The sequence below is a fragment of the Rutilus rutilus genome (genome assembly GCF_951802725.1).
Source record: "Rutilus rutilus genome assembly, chromosome: 4".
Classification (NCBI taxonomy): Eukaryota; Metazoa; Chordata; class Actinopteri; order Cypriniformes; family Leuciscidae; genus Rutilus; species Rutilus rutilus.
In genome coordinates this window covers 13,397,552-13,419,478 of record NC_140212.1, presented here as the reverse complement: position 1 = coordinate 13,419,478, position 21,927 = coordinate 13,397,552, and the positions used below count along the sequence as shown (strand labels likewise).

The window sequence follows — 21,927 nt, the reverse complement described above, 5'->3', positions numbered from 1 at the left end:
GATCTTGGGCGATGATGGTTGATTTGCTCGCAGGAACCTGATGTTGCACTTGCATGTCCTCTAAGCAAATGTGTGCTTTTATATAGTGTCTGATGATGATGATGAGTTGGCCATTTTGATCTATTATTTGAGGTATTGATGACTTCCATGGCTCTTCTTTGGTGAAAGTGGTTCACCTTGACATGAAGAGGTTGATGACCATCCACAGGGAAGATACTACGAGGATTATCTTTTTAATGTTTTTTTTTCTTCTTCTTCTAAAAGACCCCACTGTGACTTTGTAAAAGACCAAATAACATTTCATTGTAAATCTGAAGAAAAGGGCATCCCCTACCACTATGACTTTTGCACCCCTACCCATACTTTGTTCTTCAAGCTCATGCAGTGGGTCAGAGGTTATGCAGTGAGGTCACATTTTGTATAATATCTAAAAGCAGTAGTAGTAATCTGCTACAAACATTTACAATATGAAAGAAATGAGCCTCAAAGAAGGGAGAATGCCTGTTGAGACATCATCATCCATCAGATATTTTCAATTCCCTTGGTGCTGCCGCCTCATAGTATTGCCTAATATCTTCCTGTCCTTTTTTTGTTTGTAGGTCAGTGCTGGATTATATGTAATTTCATCATAGGTAGAACTTTGACCTCTATAAAAAAAGGAGGCTTATATTGGTGGCCTTCTTTAAAGGACCAATTTACTGAGAGAGACATTCTGAAGAATGATGTGAGAGGTAGGTTGGTGTTAAGATCCTTAAGATGTATACACTGTTCAATCCTACATTTAAGACAATATCTTTCAATAAGAAAGGCATAATAATTGCAGCAACCCTGCAAAAGTGGTGATATTCCCCCTTCTAAATTAAATATGTAAAACGTTCCTCTATCCGGGATTAAAAGTGGTTTACAACGACAATAACACTGGATTAAGCGCAGTGTGAAAAGTGCACTATATGTATGTTCACATTAGTGACGTTTCGCCAGCAAAAAAAGGTCCATTGTCAATAGTGTAGTCATAGTGCATGAAGCACTGCTCACACAGAAGTCACTTTCATTCAAACCAAGCAGCTTTCTGTTGGTCAATGCAGTGAATTTCTTTTTTAAATTTTTGCGAAATATGCATGTGAAAATGTTTCGCCCTCACAAGAAATTCCAGATTGTGCAGATTTCTATTGAAATAACTGCTTTTCACCTGCAAAATTCATACCTAAAAATATGCGGGCGATTTCAGACACCGCTTGAGACTTCTCCTTCTATCTTTTTGATTGACTCATTAAAAGAAACGACTAATAAGAGTCATTTGCTCATGAAAAGATCATCAGGGCTCATATGAAACTGCCCTCTTTCAAGCTGTAATGGCACCTCACAAGATGGTAGCTATCTGACGAAACCACATTTGGACGCGCACAATCTTTTTTTTGTCACTTTAGTTGTTTTAGTCATGGCCTAGAGTCCTATAGGGTACTTCATAAGAAATCAGAGGTGTGTTTGCATTGCTCTCCAAGGCTCCTCTTCAGTTCTTATGAAAACATAAGGGCTTTCCTTATTAATATCATGGAGGCTGTTGCACATGCAAGAAGAAATGGGACATGAATAATAGTTATTGAACTCAGCTGAAGTGATTTTACTTGGAACACTCAGCCTTTATTTAGTGAGTATTTGTGTTGGAGTGAGAGAGCCTCTACTGAAGGACTCAACTGGTCTATGGAGACACTGCTGTTCCAGCAAGAGTACAACTGAACTTCATAGTTTGACGCTCTGTTATTCTAACCTCTCTTTCTCTGTTGCCACTCCACTTTCTGATGTGTCTCACCCTTCAGAGCTACCTCTTCCCACCTTTAATTGCCCTCACAACAATAATCTAATGTTCTGGTGTGCAATTTCATGCTAACATTCGTAGATCTCCTTTCATGCCTCAATTGCCACCATGGTGAAACATGGTGTACATTTGTGGTCTAGCTTAATTTTTTTGCCAGGTTTTTGAACCTTCGACCTCAGCGTAACTGAAATGTTAGCTACAGTCACAGTTAACATAGAGGTAATCTCTATTAAATACATTAGGTAGAGCGATTCAGTCATGATTAATGTTGGCAAAAGTTGTGCGAATTATAATGAAGATTAAAGTGATAATGAGTATTTTAATTTCATTTTATTTTCTTCAGTAATTGACTGAACATTGCAGTGTAATCATTTATTTCAACATCAACCAGAAGATTTTAGGTTAAAATGTATAATAGTTTAATAGTTTAAAATAGTTTTAGATGGCATTTAGCAGCTTTCTAAAAGTATTATGTCCGCTATCCAATTTCGTGCTACTGCAAAAGCTCTCTGCATTTTGTAGTATGTACTCTGGGAGTACAGACTGACTGTGACTTTTGATTTGCTCCTTTGCAAATCTATCCTTTTGCCGCAAAACTGGAGACTTGAACATCCTGTAATTTAAGCGTTGCTCTCTAATGGAAATCCATTTGTGTCCTCTGAATATTTTGCATGGGAATTACCAGAGGTGACACAAGATATATAATGACATCAGAATTTTGGCTATTTTTTGCTGTTACACAGAATCACACTTTTGGCCCTGGATCCCGCCACGGCCCCATCTCGCCCCATCTCTCACCTCATGGTCTTTGCCATTGATGGATCAGGTATCCACTCCAGAATTGGCAGCCGAAATACCCAGTAATGGAAAAGAGAGAGTGGTCTGAATGACAGTTTTTTTTTGTGTGTTTTTTTTCATGTGGGATAAAGTTACGTACAATTATGGCCGCTGACTCAAAAATATTCCACTCATTGCCGGTTTGAATTAAAAATCACATGTGGATGCTTCGAGGAAAAGCATTAATTCTTTAAGAGAACTGGAGCTGTGTGATGAGTTTAAATAATGCAAAAAAAAAAAAAGGAACTGTGGAAATGGACTGAAAGATTTAAGCAGTGGGACCGATGAACCAAGCACTTTGTCAGGGAGCATCTCATGGGGACATTTAGTTCCTTTGCTTCTCATATCTGGGGGCACTGCTGTAAAGTGGTCAAATGCATCTTGTGGTCAACAGGGACACTTGACTTGATGACATCACCAGTATCATCGCCATATTTCCCAACGGATGCCAAAAAGACCGGGCATGCTATTTTGTTACGCACGTCTTCACAAACCATACATTTTCATTTTCCAAAGACGTTAAAAAGCGGCTTTTGATCATCCTTTGGGAAACCAGGAGAATTTACGGTCACGATTCCAAGATGCTCTCCCCATTGATCGTATTACCAGATTATTTTCTTTACTCGTCTGTTGTTTGGTGGTGTAGTAAATGATGGGTTCAGGGCTGGAGGGGCCAATGGGGGCTCAAGCGGGACCATGGTGGACCGAGATGGGGTTGGCTTCTTTGTTGCCCAGAGAACAGACCATGGTTTCCAGGAACAATGCAGCTGATGAGAAACTCTCCAAGGAAAATATGTGTCTGACATCATGGGTTCTTAAAGCTCGCAGCTGAGCCAACACTCTCTTGCCACAATCAGCTCCCAGTGAATTTCCACTGCTGACCGAGGGAGCGATCTAGAGGTAGAGGGTGAAAGGGAGTGTGTAGGGGTGTGGATGTCGCCTGCTACCTTGTGTATACGTGTAGTGTTGTATGATGACTGGAGACCTAAGAAGAGTTTGGTTTTGATTATCAGTGGACGTTATTCTGTGGCATTACAGTAATACTCATATATGAAACGGCTTTTGCAATGCTTTTCAATTTAGTGATGCAACACATGCAGCATGAAACAATGTGCATCAGGATTGGATCGTGCACAGTGGGCTGTGAAAAGTGGGTTAGAAGTGTGTCATTTTGTGCCACAAGTGGAACCAAACGGAATTTTGATTGTTAGACCATTGGAGGTTTTTTTTATGATCCACTTGTTTGGTCAGTGGAAAAGTCATTTTAAAGGCAGAGAAAGTTTGTGTTTATTTGTTAGTACATAAATAATACTAAAATATCACAGCATTTATTAATATTTTGAATTAGTATTTTTATATTTTCAGTTTTCATTTTAGTGATTTTTAGTGATTTTTTTTTTTGTTATTTTTATTAGTTTTTCTTTACATTTTCTATTCACATTTAATTGATTTTTATTTAAGATTTAGTGGTTTTAGTACTTCAACTTATATGGAAATTGAAAATGTTGCCTACTGAAAAAAAATTTAAGCAGCTTTATTTCACTTAACAAAAACGATTTTAGTTTTAGTTAGCAGTAACAACACTGGTATTAAGAAAGTAAAGTGGGTTGATTTTAATGTTATGTTGTCTTTTTAAATGCCAGGATATGTGTTATGTACTGCAAATAAACATACAGGAAGAGACGCCATGAACGAATATGGGAGAACTGCTGTTATTTCTGGACTTCAATAGACCACCGCCATTCATGCATTGTACTAGTGTGTTTTACCAGGGCAAGTTATGCTGTATGACATTCGATAACACAACAGAACATCTGTTTTCCTTGTATTCATCCTCCTTTCATCACCTGCAAAGCTGCGTTTGTTAGAAAGTGTTACAGCTTGTGCTTAATTGTGGAAATGTCATTCTGTCACTTATGTATTTGGTAATCAAAACAACACAAAGCAGTCAAGTTCTAGTACACACCTGAATCTGATTATTATTTCTGAACACATGGTGTTTGGAATAAATGCATTTCATCAATGGCTGTTCAAGCCCATAATGTAAAGCTGTCAGATGTGCCCCGGGGTGCCCAGTCTGTCAAGACTGTTTAAATAGCTTCTCCCTTAAAAATGCTTAAATTAATAATGTATTTTTGCAAATCTTCATGCACCAGCCATTCCAGCAGGCTAACTGATGCCTTGTATCCATTAGCAGTAAAAAAAAAAAAAAAAAAAAAGCCTTTTCAGCCCTACATTAATTATATTTCTTCAGAAACTACTGTGGGGAAGTTTGGGAATGGGAGAAAGAACTGAATTAGACCACAAGGTCATTGAAAAGACAATAGCACACGTAAGATGAATGAGCTCGAAGCTTCAGTTTCAGGGTTAGGTCCAGGAACCGTGTCCTTAGATGCACTCGGCACTCTGAGAGCTACAGTAGGCCTGGTCTGGGGGAAATGCACAAGCTTGCTTTTTAGTTAGAATCTCTCTGAACTTGACCAGCAGATGGGAAGCTGCTGCCTTCATACAGCTGTCTTTGGTTAACATTGCTGGATGGCATATGGAATGGTGGTACTGGCATGTTGTACGTGTGAGAAGTGTACATTGCTGTTGTCATAATAGTCTAGAATGTCATTGGAACATTGCAAGATTTAATAGGATTAAAAGTGTTTTCATGGAGTGTGGTTTGGACGTGCAGTATCTACTGATTGTTTATGTTCTTGGCTGACTTTTTGCACAATCCTATTTTATTGCTTTTTTTTTAAAAAAAGAGAGCAAATGCATAATTTGTTGCCTCCTTTACTGTACTTTTATGGCACTTTTTATGACATTGTGGAGATCTGGTCACCATTTAGCTTCACCATATTGAAAAGAGTAGTGCGAACATTCTGTCGGGTTTGAAATGGCATCAGCTTGAGTAAATGATTGATCTTTCCCTTTAACAAAGGTGTAAAATGACATGCAATTAGCAGATGTTTGTAATGTATTTTTTTGTGCAGACCAAGTTGGAGGTAGCATAGACCAAGTCAGGTTTGGATGATCTATTACAATTCGAGAAAGGTTATTCAATGGTTTCTCTGGTTTTGCAGAGCATCCAGAACTATTTGCAGACAGTAATTTGTCTAATTGGGCATAATAATTGATTTGGTATTACAAGGAAAAATGGATGAAATTAAGATTCAAAATAACATTGAGACAACGCCTGCCAGCCGCCTGCTCCACATTTCAAATTATGTCTGCTGAATGTAAGCCAGGTGGCCAATTTATTTATTAAAAGGCTTGATTGTTCCACTATATATCCATTAAAAAGTGCTGACAGCAACCAAGAAGCTTTGTCCCGTCACTGAGTACCTCCTAGAAAGAGCTGAATGTGCAGCCGTCTTGTCAGTACAGCCACTGCCTGATTTGTTTGTCTTGGCGGAACTTCATATTTTAGGAAGTATCACTTTGTCATGCAGCTAATGTGCAGTTTTAGGGCATTAATGTACGATTTGGCAAATGTTACACCTTCATCACTTTTTGGAATCCAAGGTGCTTCGCAAGGGGCAAGAACATTGCTTTCTCTGCTTGAAAGACTTTTTGAAATCTACATTTTTGGAGATTCATTTGTGTTAGCTTTGAGTTTAAAAAAAAGTTTTTCTCTTCTGGGAAAACAAGCTAAAAAATGTATGACTCATCCTGCACTAACAAACTTTTTGTCCAATCAAATGCTCTCTATAAGGAAAAGCCCATCCACCCTGAAACCGGCCAGCAAATCCGCATTTGTGGCTGTTATGTAATTAACATTTTATTGACTATTCAAGTCCTGCCCAGACTTCCTGTTTCATAAAGAAATGCAAATGTATGGTTTCTGTCATTATAATCACTCTGAGACTTCAGGTATTGACAAGTGGTTTATTCAGCAGGAATGGTGAACAATCTGTCAGTATTTTCATATTTTATACAGAAAGCAATTGAGCACCAGTAATGAAAGCCTCACAATCCCAAAAAAAAAAAAAAAAATGCTTTAATGACCAATGCCCAGAATCCTCTAATATTTGTCATTCCATACATCTGTCTCTGGATTTATGTAGACATGTTCTGATGAAAACTATCAAACACAAGCAAAGTGGCGCGAATCGCCGCAGCAGTCTTAAATCCTCCACTTAATTTATGAGGAAACAGAACCACTTCAAAATAAGCATGATATTTCTGTAACAATATGTTCCTTAATGTGTCTAATTAAAGATTCAAGAAGTTTCTTCAGTGCTGCCCATGATATTAGCTACAAAGCTATAACCAACAAACCAAAGTCTTTGGTATTTTGTGAGGACCTTTTGCCGGAGGTCTATTACAATCAGATAACTTGTGCACATTACATCGATATTCTGGGTGGCTATTGCATATGATTCTACATTGTTCTGTTGTTTCTTAATGCTGATTGAGAAGATATGCACACTTTTAAAACAAAAGCCGTTCAAAAGTACAAACACTTTAAGACACAAATTGAGGTTGTCAAAAAATAGATAGTTGCCTTTTTGAACATGGCATCATCTTGTGTACACTGTAGATGATTTATCGTCAGATGGCTAATGTGCTGTTATTTAAAACGTAACCTTTCTTCATTGCACTGGTGTAATTTAAATAATTTTGGTGCAATTTTCCTATTAAACCTCCTTAGGCATATCGATAAGTAAAAACGCAGGCAGGTGAAAAGAAAACCAACGGTCCTGAATGGGCTCGTACAGTGTTAGCCAAATTACACTGTTGCTAGCTGGTTAAACTGTACTGTAACTCTATTATTACTCAAGGGGAGAGAGTCTTTCTCGTCTCTGTATTACACTGAAGACCGTTTTGCCCCATTTCCTTGCCAGTTACAAATACTTAAGTTGTAGAATCAGTGCCAGGATGTCAAAATGAATGTAGTGCGCATGAAAAGCTACATTGTGATGGACAAAATCTTGGTAATGTTGGAGATTTGCAGTTCACAGTACTCTGTCAAGTTATTTGGCATAGGGACATTATGTTTCAAAAATATGAATAATTTAAAAATCGTAGAGACAACAAAAACAGCAATTAACCATCTCGGGCCACATTTTTCTTTTTTCCATGCATTCACAGCGCTCACAAAAATACTTTCTCTCGCTTACACTGTTACCTTATTGAAATAGCTTAAAAATAAAAGAATATTATTACAATGGTGGCCACAAGGCTGTGCAAAAGGGAAGACTTCCAACATTGAGCTTCTCAAGCCGTCACCTATGTTTTCAGCCAACCCCTGCAAGTAACAAACTACAAAATAGCACCATTATACAGTGGGTTGATCTTTTATATGGTTCCGCTATATGATGCCATCACATATGATTATGGTTAGAGAATGCAAAGGTTAATATAGGTTTAATATAGATACAGAGTAAACAGTGTGGGTTGACATGATCCGATGGGTTCAGAAAAGAGGAAAACACCATGCAGAGGGACTGTGAAAACACCCCGCGACCCCTCTGACAGCCACTTAAAGTGGTGTGTAGAGGGATAGTTCACCCAAAAACACAAATTCGGAATATTTGCTAAAACCGATTTTTGCTGTATAATGATAGAGTGACCCTGTCTACGGAGTGCAACGGCACCTGTTCACTTTTTCAACGGCGTTGGTTCCGGAAGTATTTTTTTCAATCATTTCTCCCATAGGGATTTCAAAAAAGTCTTTGTTAAAGCGTTGTAAGTCATTAACCAAGCCAACCAGCTACGAGGTAAATCATAACACTACGTTATGTAAAAAAGCAAAAAAGCATTTGAAAATTGGCCTTTGGGTACTTAACGGCTTTATTGAGGGAAAGAACTACAATCCCTGAAGCATTGCGAACAGCATAATCAAATTAAACATTGAGAAATTCATATTTTAAACAATATATTTTACGTTTATTGCAAAATATGCATTTATATCGAAATATTCAAATATTTTGAGAGTGTAGGGAGACTTGATTATGTCATTTGCAGTACTTCATGGGAGTGGGTGAGGCTTAAGAGATCTTTTGGCACGGTTTGCTTATTCTGACTCTCTGATTGGTGGATTTTTAAAAAAAATGTTATGGCTTTAAGAAAAGCAAATACTATCGATTAACAGCCTCATAGCTCACAGTAAGGCTGTCTTTAAAGGTTTATAAGTTATTGTTAAAAATCAATTTCCCTATAGAGTTTTTACTTCCGGAACCCAACTGTTGCACTCTATAAAGCTCCAAAATGGACAAAATTAATATGATAAAACACAATTCCTGTATTTTTTTTGGCGTGAAATGCAGAAATGCAAGTCGTTGAAAAATGTTACCTTTATAGATTCCCATTTGCGCTTCAGAGAAAAAAAAGTTAATTGTGAGAAATTTTTTATGAGAAATGGTCACATTGTGGGCCATAAAGTTGTATTTTCCTAAATATTATATTGGAAGTTAACCCATGAGAGGGTAATGTAAAATGCGTATAAAGAATGACATAATTTAACTTTTTGGGTGAAATATCCCTTTAATACAGCTAGTAAGTTGCAGTCCGGCTTATTTCACCAGTCTTTCACTATAAAGATGCAAACCTGCAACTTCCTGTTTGGTGAAAAGTAGTTGCTTAGCCAGATTATGTTCTTATTGATGTTCATACATTACAATTTTTATGTTTCTGTTGTCTTCCCTCTGTCTTTCCTGTGAGTGCTGATACACTGGTGTAAATGCATGCGGAATAACTGTTCGAGTGAATGGCTTTCACCTCCCATTTTCTAATGAAGGTAAACCATGCAGTTAAAATTACTTAAAAAAAGAAGCAAAGATCCCTCACACACAATTTATAAAAAAAACACACACAAGGTGTTTTGCAGGATGTAGGTCATGTTCTATCATTCCTAAATGTGTTCTCTAGAGCACCTCAGCGCATTTGCATAAGGCGTTTGTATAATCCCTCTTGATCTGGTCTTGCACAATGAATCAAATAAGAAAAGAGTGATCTGTATTTTAAACGTCATCTTTCTGTGCAGCCGTACTTCAGATTTGCAAGGGTTTCATCTGGTATAAACTGTCTAGACAGCCTTTCTTGTCAACACAGTCCGTGATCTCACTGCGAACTCCTCTCTTGGCAGCGGAGCTTCTAACATTTCGCATAAAGGCAGCACGTTTGCCTGCAAAAAAATTGTTTTTGAGATCAAAAATATTACAGCTGTCTTCCACTAGATCCAGATTGTGATAAGAATTATAAGTAACTTAATGTGTGTGGGGCATCAATAGTCACCTATTACTTCTGTTCCAGTGGCCATCCATCAGAATTCAGTGGAATATGAACATTTAATAGGTGCTGCGAACTAGAGAAGGGCCAATTTATAGGGCTCTGACACATTTTTTTGCCACTTTAAAAAGATTTCGGCATCCATTATGTGCAACCGTTCACAAAAGGAGGATAAACAGTTATTATTTGACTCTTTATAGCAGCTAATTTAGTATTTTCCCCCAGTATAGAATGGTGCAGTGCATGGAAATCATCAGATATTCAGTAATTCTTTTTTTTTTCTTTTTCTTTTTTTTTTTTTACAGTGGAGCACGTCCCTGGAAGACCAGTCTTTCTTTCATCCCGTTTTCCACTATCCAACAGTTTCGCTTGTCTCTCTTAGCCGTTCCCCCCGCTGTCCTCTACATGCGATAGTTTCTGCCCCCTGTGTTTCCTCGGCTTGAGTTCTTCTGATTAACCTCCTGAAAATAAGAAAGAGAAAGCCAGTAAATGTCGGTTCAGATGATGAGAAGTAACGCAAAAAGCCGAACCAAGGAGAGCAGAACGGCTGTCGCTGCCCGTAACAACACAGCTGTTTGGTGAACGTAGTGTTATTTCATAATGCTGAGGAAATCTACTGTCAAAGCAGCACATCAAAGCTTTCACCGCAGCAAGATTAATAAGTGTAATTCACGAAAGCTAAGCTGGGAATGAAACCGCATGCAGGGAGTGGAGGAGAAAGGCCGGCATGAGGGTCCAGACTCTGAACTCAGCGTGCAGACTTCTAAGGTGACCTTAGACTCGGCTTCCAGCGCATTACGTATGGGTGCAGAAATATGTCTGCGGAGAGCGTATGCAGGTCTACCACAAAAACCACTTAGGCAGTTCACTTGCTAATGGTTTTCTTTTTCGAGAGAGGACAACTGAGAGCACTTAAAAGGATGGCCCACATTTGGGCAGCGGGGATGAGGGAAGAGCTGCTTTTTCCTTAGTATGTATCGTAGCACAATGTACTGCCATTATTCGCCCTGTTCTGAGATGACGTAAAGGGGTAGCTCAACAAAAAAAAAAAATTCTGTCATCATTTACTCACCCGTTTCAAGACCGTATGACTTTCTTTCTTGAGTGGACCACAAAAGAAGACATTTTGTAGAATGAGTCGGTTGCTCTGTTCCGTGCAATTGTGAAAGTATCATAAAAGTGGTCCATATAACTTATGTGCTATTTATTCACTGATCTTTCACTGAACGGCATTCATGAGCTGGTAACAGCTGGATATCTACAACTGGATCATTGAGTTAATGAGTTGAACTTGAGTACTGGACCAGTCTTGCAGAAATAATCATTCAGACTGTTGTTGTAAACTGGATCAATGTATTTAATTCAAGATCTGACTCAAAATAATTCGTTTGGACATTGCAATTTCATTTACATGAAATTTAGGACGGATGTCAAGATTTTCAGCAAAGAATAGCTTATATTTTGGTCTGTTTTTCACACAACGCTGTTGTAATGGCTTTAGAAGAACGAGTAATATGAGTTGTGAACCACTTTATGGTACTTCAGAAGTGAGTGTGTGTGTGTGTGTCTGTCTGTCTGTGAGTAATTTTAGAGCTCAAAAATTCATCTTTTGCACTGAAAAAACTGTGCTTGTACTTGTTTTCCAGTACAAGTATCTACACATTATTAAATCAATATACATTTAATTTAAGTGAATTTATGCTTAAAACAAAATATCTGCCAAATATTTGGGAAAATAAAAACCAACAAAATTTGGGTGAAAACAGTATTATTTTTCTTAACTCTATTGACAGATATTTTTTCTTCTTTTAAGAAAAAACTCACTTAATTTTGATCAGTTTTTCAGAACATAAGACTTGAAATGATATCTTATGTTGTTTTGCTTTTCAAGTAAACATACCTTGATTTTAAGAATGTTTCGATATTTGTACTGGAAAGCAAGACAAATACACTGCGAAAGATCTTTTGCAGTGTGTTTACCACAAAAATAGCAAAGTCATACATGTTTTAGGGTGAGTCTATGACAGAATTTTACAGGTTCAATAAAAATGCACTAAACTTGAACGTTGTTATAATTCAAGCACTCTCATGCACATACCCAGCACTGTTAATTACGGTTCGCTCTCAGACTGAGGGAAGACTTACCTTACAGGAAGAGTGGCTATGTCCAGATATAGGTTTCTGCAAGGGAACACAATCAGTACAGTTATGAACTAATATCAACCAAATTAGTCAACTGATGTTGCATCAGCATTATATATTCATAAATTGTTACTATCTGTCCCATGGTTTTACAGAAATGTACGATTGCATCAAATGCTCTTTTGACCCCTTCGTTAAGCCCCACCTTAAAAATGGTGCTGACCAATGGTAGCCTACAATAATGGTACAAATGACAAATAACCAAGGAGGTGAAGCTTAGCAAAGGGTCACTTTTGACATCACAAGCGTGGCTGCACACCTTTGCTGTCCTGGTGATGTCCGTGTGCCGTTGCGCTCGTAGGGATCGTGGAGTTTTGCCGGTTTTCACAGGTGCACAGTACATCTCAAGGCGCCGCAGTTCGCAGCTCTGAAAGCAGCATTCGTCAACAATGCCGCGGTTGTGCGACCGTCTCGAACTAGGCCCATATCCTGTTGGTTTGCCTGTTGGATGCATAGGAATAACATTAAGAAATAGCCTTCTGTATGGCGAGAACATCTGATACACATAAGAAAAGCGAAAGCCCTCCTGTAAATCTTCACTGTGAGGGAGGATCTGCACTTAATGGCGAGTTTAAATTCTGTCCTATCTAAGGTACGTTAAATAAAAGCCTGTCATCACATCGAGTTCAAGCCCTTTATCCATTTTATTATTGGCGTGGCACCAGCTCATGAGGAACAATTACAGCCCGCAAGGTCACGCTCCGAAACGCTAAATCTCAAAAACTTACGGTTGTAACCCGTGGCTAAGAGCCCGGTCATGAGAGCTATAATAGCTTAGTGTAGCAGCCAGACCGTAGCTGTGATTCTTCAGATATATGGACGTGTTAATGACATGAATTTACAGGGTATCACTTTGCACAGAGTGGACCCTTCTTGGCAAGCCTCCTAGTTAAATGGAGGTCACACTGACACAAATGTTTAGAATATCACGTTTTGCAGTTTAAAACCTGATATCTTAAACTAGCTGGGAGGCCAGGTTCGGCCCTTGAGGGGGTCAAATCAACCTAAGGAGAAAAATTCCCTGCTCAGCACCACTTATGAGAATAACAATGTTCCTAGTAGACCAGGATGAACCGTGAACTTTCCCCTGTGTGCTTGTTAATGTCACTGCTGAACTAGGTGATAATTACCCATGTGAAAGAACATGAAAATGAAACTGCCTCATGGGTATAACATTTTGTGTGCTGCAAATGAGGTCAATGCACTATTACAAAATGTCCTAGACATTATGTTTAACGATGAGGTTGGGCTATTTAACGTGTAGAATTCGGGATTTGGGTTGTCTGAGCCCAAACAACAGATTTATGTTAAAGGTAGCGCTCAGACACCTGACTAAGTTAGTGTTTCTTTGTCGCCAAATCACGGTGGCCTTAAAAAAATATCCCACTCTCCATTTACAAGTCACCACTTACATAGGGCAATATAGGCTTTTCCCAGTTACCAAATTAAATAATAATAATAATTTAATATGGCATTTACAAGAAGGAAATGCCTTTCCCTTTCAGAGTTAATAGCTCTTGGCTTGCAGGGCTGCCAGTGCTGACAAAATGCATTAACTTCTGCTTTGCACTTGCTGCACTCTGACAGTGTTGTTTTGGAAAGAGAGGTGCTCTAATTCTGACAAACATGCATCCCTGCAGACTGCATGACTCTTGGGTGCCGAACATGTTGGGAAGAATAGGGGGCGCTGTTATATTCAAATATAATTAAGTTTTATGTAGGACACTGTTAGTGGTAGAATTGTTTGGACACTTGATGTCCTTTTTTAGATTTTTAATTAGATTTCAGTTGTTGAGTATAATCAAAACATATTGTTATTATCTGACACTATTTTGTCAGTGTTTCGTGCCTCTAATAATGCCCAAATTATTATTGAACACCAGGCTTTTGACTTATTGAACTAAATACTAAATTTTCCTCTCAGATTCAGGGGTTCTTTTCTATTTGTGGGCTATGTGGCCATATAAAACACAAACACACACACAGAATTATCTTGCTGTAAACCAATCCGTCAGGTTTTCACAAACCGGTAAAATAGTTTTCTGGATGATTTTTCTAATCCCTTTCTAAAAAAAAAAAAATCCCAAAATTAACATCTGCTGTTTTCCTCAAAATAGCTCAAATGACCCTTCATGAAATCCATTGAGTGGCGGTCCAACAGGTGCAATAAACAACAAAAGCAGCTCTTATAATGCAGTGTAATCGGTTTAAATAGGTTTTCAGAGATTTGAAGTGCTGAATTTTAAGAGGTCAAAGTTGTAATCCTAAAATAAGGTATTATTGTTAGATCAGCCATGATCCAGCACTGGTCTGCAAATCTGTTTTCATGTTTTGTTCTTTTTATCAGTATGACGAGCAGATAATAGTCTTGTATGTTTTTCATTTTCCATAGAAATTGTCCACAGATTAGGTCATGCATTTATTGAAGATTGTTGCAATGTTGGATAGATTATCTATCGGCTCAGCTGACAGTCTTCCATCCCCTCCCCCAGTAAAACCATCAACCCATTCACAACATTGTGAGAGACCTGTGAGACCTTTGGAAAGCACATCTCCATCACAGTGATTAAGATCAATGTGCCGTCAGCGTTTCAGCGTTGTTCCCACACTTTTGGGTTAACACCTTTGCTTCCAACTAAACAGGCGCATCAGGACGTGTACATTCCAATGAGGAGCACCGCTGGAAAGAAGCTGACTTTTATAGCCATGCTAAGGTTATTGAAGAACAGGGAGTTCTTGGAGCTGCTGCCATAAGCTGCCTGCATAGTGTCAGGAAGTTTACTGTTCACTGGGGACTATGAAAGCTGCTATAGTCCTGGAAACTACCTCTTTATCAATGGCACCACAAAGAGTTTATAGCAAGATGTAGTTTCCTTCCAATTTTTTTTCCTCCTGGCTCTTTTTGCCACTGTTTACTATACAAAGAGTTGTTAGCTCTTGCAGGCATTAAGGATTGAATATGAACTGTTTGTGGTGTTTAAAGGTTGTCAACTGCCAAGTAATGTTTTACTGTTTATGTCAAAAAGCTTTTAAATGTTCTAACCAGGTTATTGTGCTGATATAGGCCTATTATTGTTGTTGTTGTCTATTTAAATGTTAGATAAATAGATATTTACTTGTGGTGTTCCCAGTCAAAAATGACTGGCCTACAAAAAAAAATAAACCTATCGTTATGCTATATTATCATCAAATATCAAATTCAGTCTTTGTCGACTTGTTTTGACAAATTCAATCTGAGCCTCATTGTTCTGAGGATAAAGTTGAATTGATCAAAGTCAATGATCTTACGATCTCTGTGAAAAAGAAAGCCTATAATACTCAAAATGGTTTGTTTGTGTACATGAACGTGTGTATGTGCGCAGTGGCGCGAGTGTGCATGTACTGTATCCGCGCATGCACAGGTCCGAGGCCTTTATCTTTGCAGGCACACATGTACAGTAGTGCATGTGTGAACATAAACATGATGAACATGCTTCTGAACACTGGATGTTTCTCTTATTTTCGATTTCCCCCATCCCCCCCATCATTTTTGACCAATTCAAGCTCAGATCAATGAGGCCTACAATGTAGTCAGTTTAAAAAAATAAATACAAAAACTATCATAATTGAAAGAAAACAAGTGGACAAAAAGGTTGAATCCAATATTTGGTGATTGAAAGATTGATAAGCAATCTTTTGCAGGCTGGTCATTTTTGACCGGGAACTTCAAATGTGTGAATTTGTACAAGATAAAAGCATTTCAATACAAACTTCCCGGTTAAACATTAAAGCACATTAGTGTGATAAACAGTGCATTTTTCATATTTTATTGAATATTGTCAAAATAATCCACAAATTCTGCTTTTTTCACACAAAAACTGGGGTGCATAAGCTCAGATCAATGAGGCCTACGATCAATCAGTTCCAAAAATAAGAAAACAAGTTGACAAAAAAGATTGAATCCAATATTTGGTCATAATATAGCATACCGAGAGATTTATAAGGTTTTATAAGGTTTTTTTTTTTTTTTTTTTTTTTTTTAAGTTGCATTTAAAATCCTCTTGGCTCAGAAATCCAGATGTAGTCTTGATGGACGCTTAGCTTTAGTAAGAAGTCATTTGTTTGTGTCTCTTGTAAATCAGACACAGCCAAAGCTTGAATATCAGGCTTTGTGGTTAAAAAACGACAACTTCTTCTCACCCAAAAAGTGCTGGCCATAGAATACACAGTGCCCTCTGCAACGTGTTTAAGTCCAGTAGAACAACGGAGCAGGAGGGGGCAGGGGGCATCCTGATCATCCTGTAATCCCCTATAATCTGGTGCTGCTCTAGGACAAGAGCCAAGCCTGACTGTGTGCTGTTGATGTGTTCTTCTCTCCAGCTGCTTCAAATATAATGAAACCAGACAAACAAAACTGAAAAGTAGTCCTATCACTGACGTTCGTGCCAGAACGTCAAACTTTGCTACTGAGTGGAGGTCACCTGCAATCTTTCATCATTGATTGATTAACAATGCTTAATAATGTTGGAATGATCATATTTGCAAGTTGAGGGCACAAACACCAATGCCGGTCATCCCAATACGCAATGTTTTTGATTTTGGTTTCCAACGATTATGTAAACTTGACAAATTGTGATTTTACTGCGTGCACTGAGCCAAAACTTTCCACGTTCCCGGTGTGTTTGTGTCTCGGGAATGGGAATGCATCACGAGGTACGCGCTCAGGCTGTTGGCAGACGTCAGAGGTGCTTTGCTGCAAATGATGACTACACAGTTGAATGACCATGGAGGGAAAGGGCAGCTTTTATGTCAGCACAAACACGTCTGGCCACGAAGTGCCCTTTGTAATAAGCAGGATGATGTGTTCCAGCATACCTCCTTCGCCAATAACCCCTTAGAACCGAAGACAATCTGGGATGAGACTGCGGCTGAGGCATTTCAACGACAACCGAGGATTTCTAGGTCAGGCTAACAGTTGGAAAAACTGACTACACTGTCAGTTTCTTCTTCTTCTGCTTCTGCCTCTTCCTCTTTTCGATGTCTTCAAAAGACCACATTTGGTTTCAATAATAAAAAAAATTCCATGAGTAGTATTTCACCTTTATATCAAGATGATAAAATCTGAAGTATTGTGAAATGTGAGTGGAGTTCCTGCACTGGCAGTGACAAGGGAAATGGTGAAATGGGTCGCACTGAACAATCTCCGGACACTGTGTCACTGAACACAATGCTGCTTGCTGCTTAGATGAATCCAGTTTGTTTATGGGTTCGTGTGTTTGATGCCAGTCTGTTTAAAAGTAACTTTAATTATATTACTAATGATATCCAATATAATAAGTGTTAGAAAGTTGGGGTTGTTGGGGCCCACAAGAAATTCCTTTAAGTTTTATATTACATACTAGGTCAAAGTCAAATGATCTGTATAAAATCGTCTATTTGCTCTTCACCGAATCTGTCACACTGATGCAATAACTTCACGGAAAGTTCAGATTAGCATAAACATATTTATTTTGGGCTCTGTACTGACAAAACAAACACATGTCCATTGACAGCCATGAGCGATCCAGCCAGCTCCTTTGTGACCACTAAAAGCTCAAATGTTGTTGACTGGAAACTTAAAATGTCAACTCTAACTTGAAGTTCAATCTTGCTTCGCTTTAAGTGAATAAAATGTGTCTCCTTAGAATCAGTGGGTTCTGTCCACTTGTCAAAATAATCACTTCTTACGTCCTCATCAGTGGCCTGAGACTCACGTACTTTCTCGAGCCATTTGCACATCGTAAATATCTCAACGGGTAATTCAAACAGATAACAATATATGTGGAAAACTTTAAAACAGCAAAGCTGCACAAACTGGTCTCATTTGGGCAGCTGAAATCAAATGTCATAGACAGGGCAATTGATTTTTCAGAAATAGTCTAAAATTAGAAACAGTTTCTGATCCAGTTACTGCTGCTGAGTGGACGTTGCAAAATAGTTATCCGGTTTGAGTTTTTTTCAAGCAACCTGGCCTTAAAAAGATAGGTCACTCAAAAATGAAAGTCATTGCGTCATGTTATTCTGCATATTTCATGTAGTTTAACTGGATGCAAAAAACACCAGCCAGCATGTGACCGACCTTCAACATTGAAATGTGGTAGAAGTAATGTTAGTTGTACAACTATGTAGCATTTTTTTCAATGTTGAAAGAATGTTTAATGCTAAATGTTGTAAAAAGGTTAACAAAATGCATATAAATCAACAATGAAACAATGTTGTGATATCAAAGTTCAGTTGAATTGCAGAATCTGAACAAAATTCACAGTAATTCAACATTGATCCATGATGTTGATTCACCCTTGAATAAACATTGAAATGATGGCTAGGAAAGTTATCCCATGGATCATATCTTGAGGCTGAAGATGAGATTTTCTTTTTTTGGAACTTGACAAACAAATCACCATCCTCTTTCAATGTATGGAGATGAGCAGTCTACACTTTCTGCTAAATATCTTATTTTGTGCACCACATGAAAAAAATCTAAATGACAATCCAAATTTCTGGGTGAAAATCCCTTTAATCAGCACTAAACACACTTAGGAATCAAAATAGATCATCCTGTTAAACAAATTGACTAATAAATAATTGAAATAAATGTGAGTTTAATTGCATGCTCAAGTTAAAGTCCATAAAGTGTATGAACAAAGTGTAACAGAACTCTCTCTGCCTTCTGCTGATTGGGACAACTCAAGAGTCAGCAACTCTCATGGGTTGTGGAAAAAAAGAGATTTAAGTCTAGGATTCAAAATGGTTTTCTTTGGGTAGTCCTCTACTCAGTTGGAAATAAGATGTGCACTACATTCATTTGCCCTGCCTACTCGTGTCTGCCAAATTCCAGCAACCTCATTTTGGGGGCAAAGCAGCTGGCTGATCTTCTTTAAATGTAGGCCTAATACACAAGCATCAGTCAGAGCATTTCTTGCCTCTTTGCAACTGCTCACCTTACAACCATCTAAAGTGAAGCAGCATTCACATTACATACATACATGACATATGTATTTCAGAGTGAAAAAGGATAATTCATTTGTTTCACCTTTGAGAAAATAGGCCTACCAGAATGCATGTGATTGATGGGAATGATTGAAAAGTGAGGGATTTGTGATGTCAGGCGATTAGAAAAGTCATTTTAGAGGTGGAGCAATGTAATTATATATTTAATATATTTTGATGAAAGCTTATAAACATTTTTATCTAGAATAACATGCACTGATTGATCGTGCAGACCAGAAACTTGCATTGACATGTAGCCAAGTGTAAATTTAGGGTATTGTTAACTTTCTATCCAATATAGCAAAAGCAGAAAGGAGGAAAAATTTTGGGAAATTGGACAGCAAGACATGAAAACTGATGCTTTTCTTATTTATGAGTGGCGCATTAGTACATGGATAGAGAGAGAGAGAGAGAGAGAGAGAGAGAGAGAGAGAGAGAGAGAGAGAGAAGAGCAGTTGATGAATAAATAAAATTTGCACTTACTGAAATAAAAGCCCCTGTCTCCACACACAAACTGCAGCGTGTCTACAAGCTCCGCCCCGCACAGCGTCTCCGGCCCCGCCTCCAGTGTCGCGGGAGTCAACGCGAGTACGCACAGCACCAGTGAGAGGGTGTGGGTGCACGAGAGACAGCGCATGGTACACTGCATCCCAGAGAGAGATGAACAGAAGTACATTAGATCTATGCACTGAAACATAATTAAAGATAATGTACATTTTATTGGCTTTTTATTTATATATTTATTGTTTTTATTTTAATTACTGATGTCTTATTTTATCTATCTATCTATCTATCTATCTATCTATCTATCTATCTATCTATCTATCTATCTATCTATCTATCTATCTATCTATCTATCTATCTATCTATCTATCTATCTATCCACCCATCAATCCATCTGCACAGATGTTACTATCATTCATGTTTCTAAAATCTGCTTTTGCATATCAAATAGCCTGCAGAGACATGTGCCTGGATATTGAGGATCCTAAAAACAACTTCAGCTCATTGCTCATAAGAAGAATGACACACAAAAACACGATTCCATGCAAACTAAAGTTGAACTGTTCAATGCACCTGTCTATACATCTAGGATAGCTACTTTTGCGCTCTTGCCTTTAACTGAATAGTGTCTCCCAATCAGCTTTATAACCCCGTTTCTATGGTGGCTTTACAAGTCAATTGTCCCACCTCTATCTGCACACAATCTCGCTAAAAACAGAGCACGTTATTACGAGGCACTTCTCCACGAATGCGCTCCAGCGCGCGCTTTGAAGCGCCTAGTTCTCGCCCGTGCCAATGGGATACTGCTACTTGAACCCAGTTGTCCGGTAAAAGAAGAGCGCTTTTGTAAACCATGCATTTTTGGGTTGCTTGGATAAAAGATTGGAACTGGAAAGCTGCAAAGCCGCCAAACCCAAAGAGGAAACACTTTACATAATAAAGAGAATATAATGCGCAAACACACAACGCACAAGTAGCTATGCTGCAAAACCTTCTGCCAAAGCCCTGATTCGTGTCAACTCAGCAATATTAACTTTTAAGGGTCGTGATATAGCCTACAAGTTGGTGACTTGTGCACTGCGCAAATGTACTCCCTGGTGCATCATGATATGACTCACCATACACATCACGCAATCTGTCGTAAGTCTCAAAAGTTTGCCATAACACAGCTGTCAGATCTTTAATGTGAAATACTTGTGCATGCACATGTCTAATTGCGTAAAGATGCAGATTGATCATTTATCAAATTTAAAATTGAGTGCAAATTGTCTTAAAATATCATTCAGTCTATATCAATGGCTATTGCTTCACTGAGAAATCAATAATGGTTAGTCTAAGCTGCCTATTTGCTTTCAAAGGAAATAGGTTAAGTTACCTTAAAGGCATCACACCAGTGCCCCTGGAAGAAATGACCGCTAGACATCCCCTTGGGTCTCCAGCAAAAGCCCAGCAAAAATGAACTTGTTTGAAGTCATTAAAAAGCGAGAAAGAGGATGAGATGCGGGCAATGTCACATCTCAATATTCCGACTTTGTTCCATTGCGCAGGCTCGTTGTGGAGAAGTGAGATTTAGCGAACGGGAGACGGATTCGGAGAGAAAATCCCTCACATTTATCTACATTACAGAGACATTTTCAACAGGAAACAGCTGGGGCAGCATTTGCCTTCTCCTCTTGCTAAGTTACTCATTAAGGATTTTGGGCACCCTGTCAAATAACGTCATCTGTTTCTTAGAATAGGCTTGAATTTGGATCTTTCTAGGACTTACTAAAAGATCAGAAACGATTGCATTGCAGAACGAAAACGAATAGGAGAGTTAGAGAAAGTGGTGTGTTTTTAGAAAGAGACAGAAGTTGAATTTAGAGTCACTCCCATGCGTAATTTGGACGGTGTCTTTTTCATCACTGTATTCCCAGCAGACATACATGGATGGCAGTGTATGCATTATGCTATACATTTAAAGAGGGTCAACTTTTTAAAAGTCATTTCTGTAGTCAGATTATTTTCGGGACTCGATTACTAAGCATTACTAACATATTTAAAAAATAAAAGTTCTTGTTATTGGCTATACAGTATTTATAAAATGTAAATCTAAAAGTGGTAATGGCATTATTTTTGTCAATTTGAATCTGATAATCCTAAAGAGCTCGCGCTTTTTACCGATTATTTTCGCGCGCCTATAAACTCTATTTTGTAACTTTTTTTATTCTGAAACTGAAAATCGCTTCTTCATATTAATCTCAGCATGGCGCACAAATCTCACTTAATTTATGCCATTTCCATGACCGATATGCAAAATTAATTGCTTTATTAAATGTCATTTTATTTTTGCTTCTTGA

General features: G+C 38.2%; 1 protein-coding gene across 1 annotated transcript; it reads right to left on the bottom strand.

Moving 5' to 3' along the window:
• Positions 1-8,700: 8,700 nt before the first annotated feature.
• igf1 (insulin-like growth factor 1) lies at positions 8,701-21,399 on the bottom strand. Its single transcript, XM_084408193.1, has 5 exons — positions 20,964-21,399; positions 19,568-19,727; positions 12,336-12,517; positions 12,020-12,055; positions 8,701-10,335 (listed from the first exon to the last, which is right to left on the bottom strand). The coding sequence occupies exons 1-5, from the start codon at positions 21,009-21,011 to the stop codon at positions 10,276-10,278; spliced, it is 486 nt and encodes a 161-aa protein (XP_084264319.1). The 5' UTR covers positions 21,012-21,399; the 3' UTR covers positions 8,701-10,275.
• Positions 21,400-21,927: the final 528 nt, after the last annotated feature.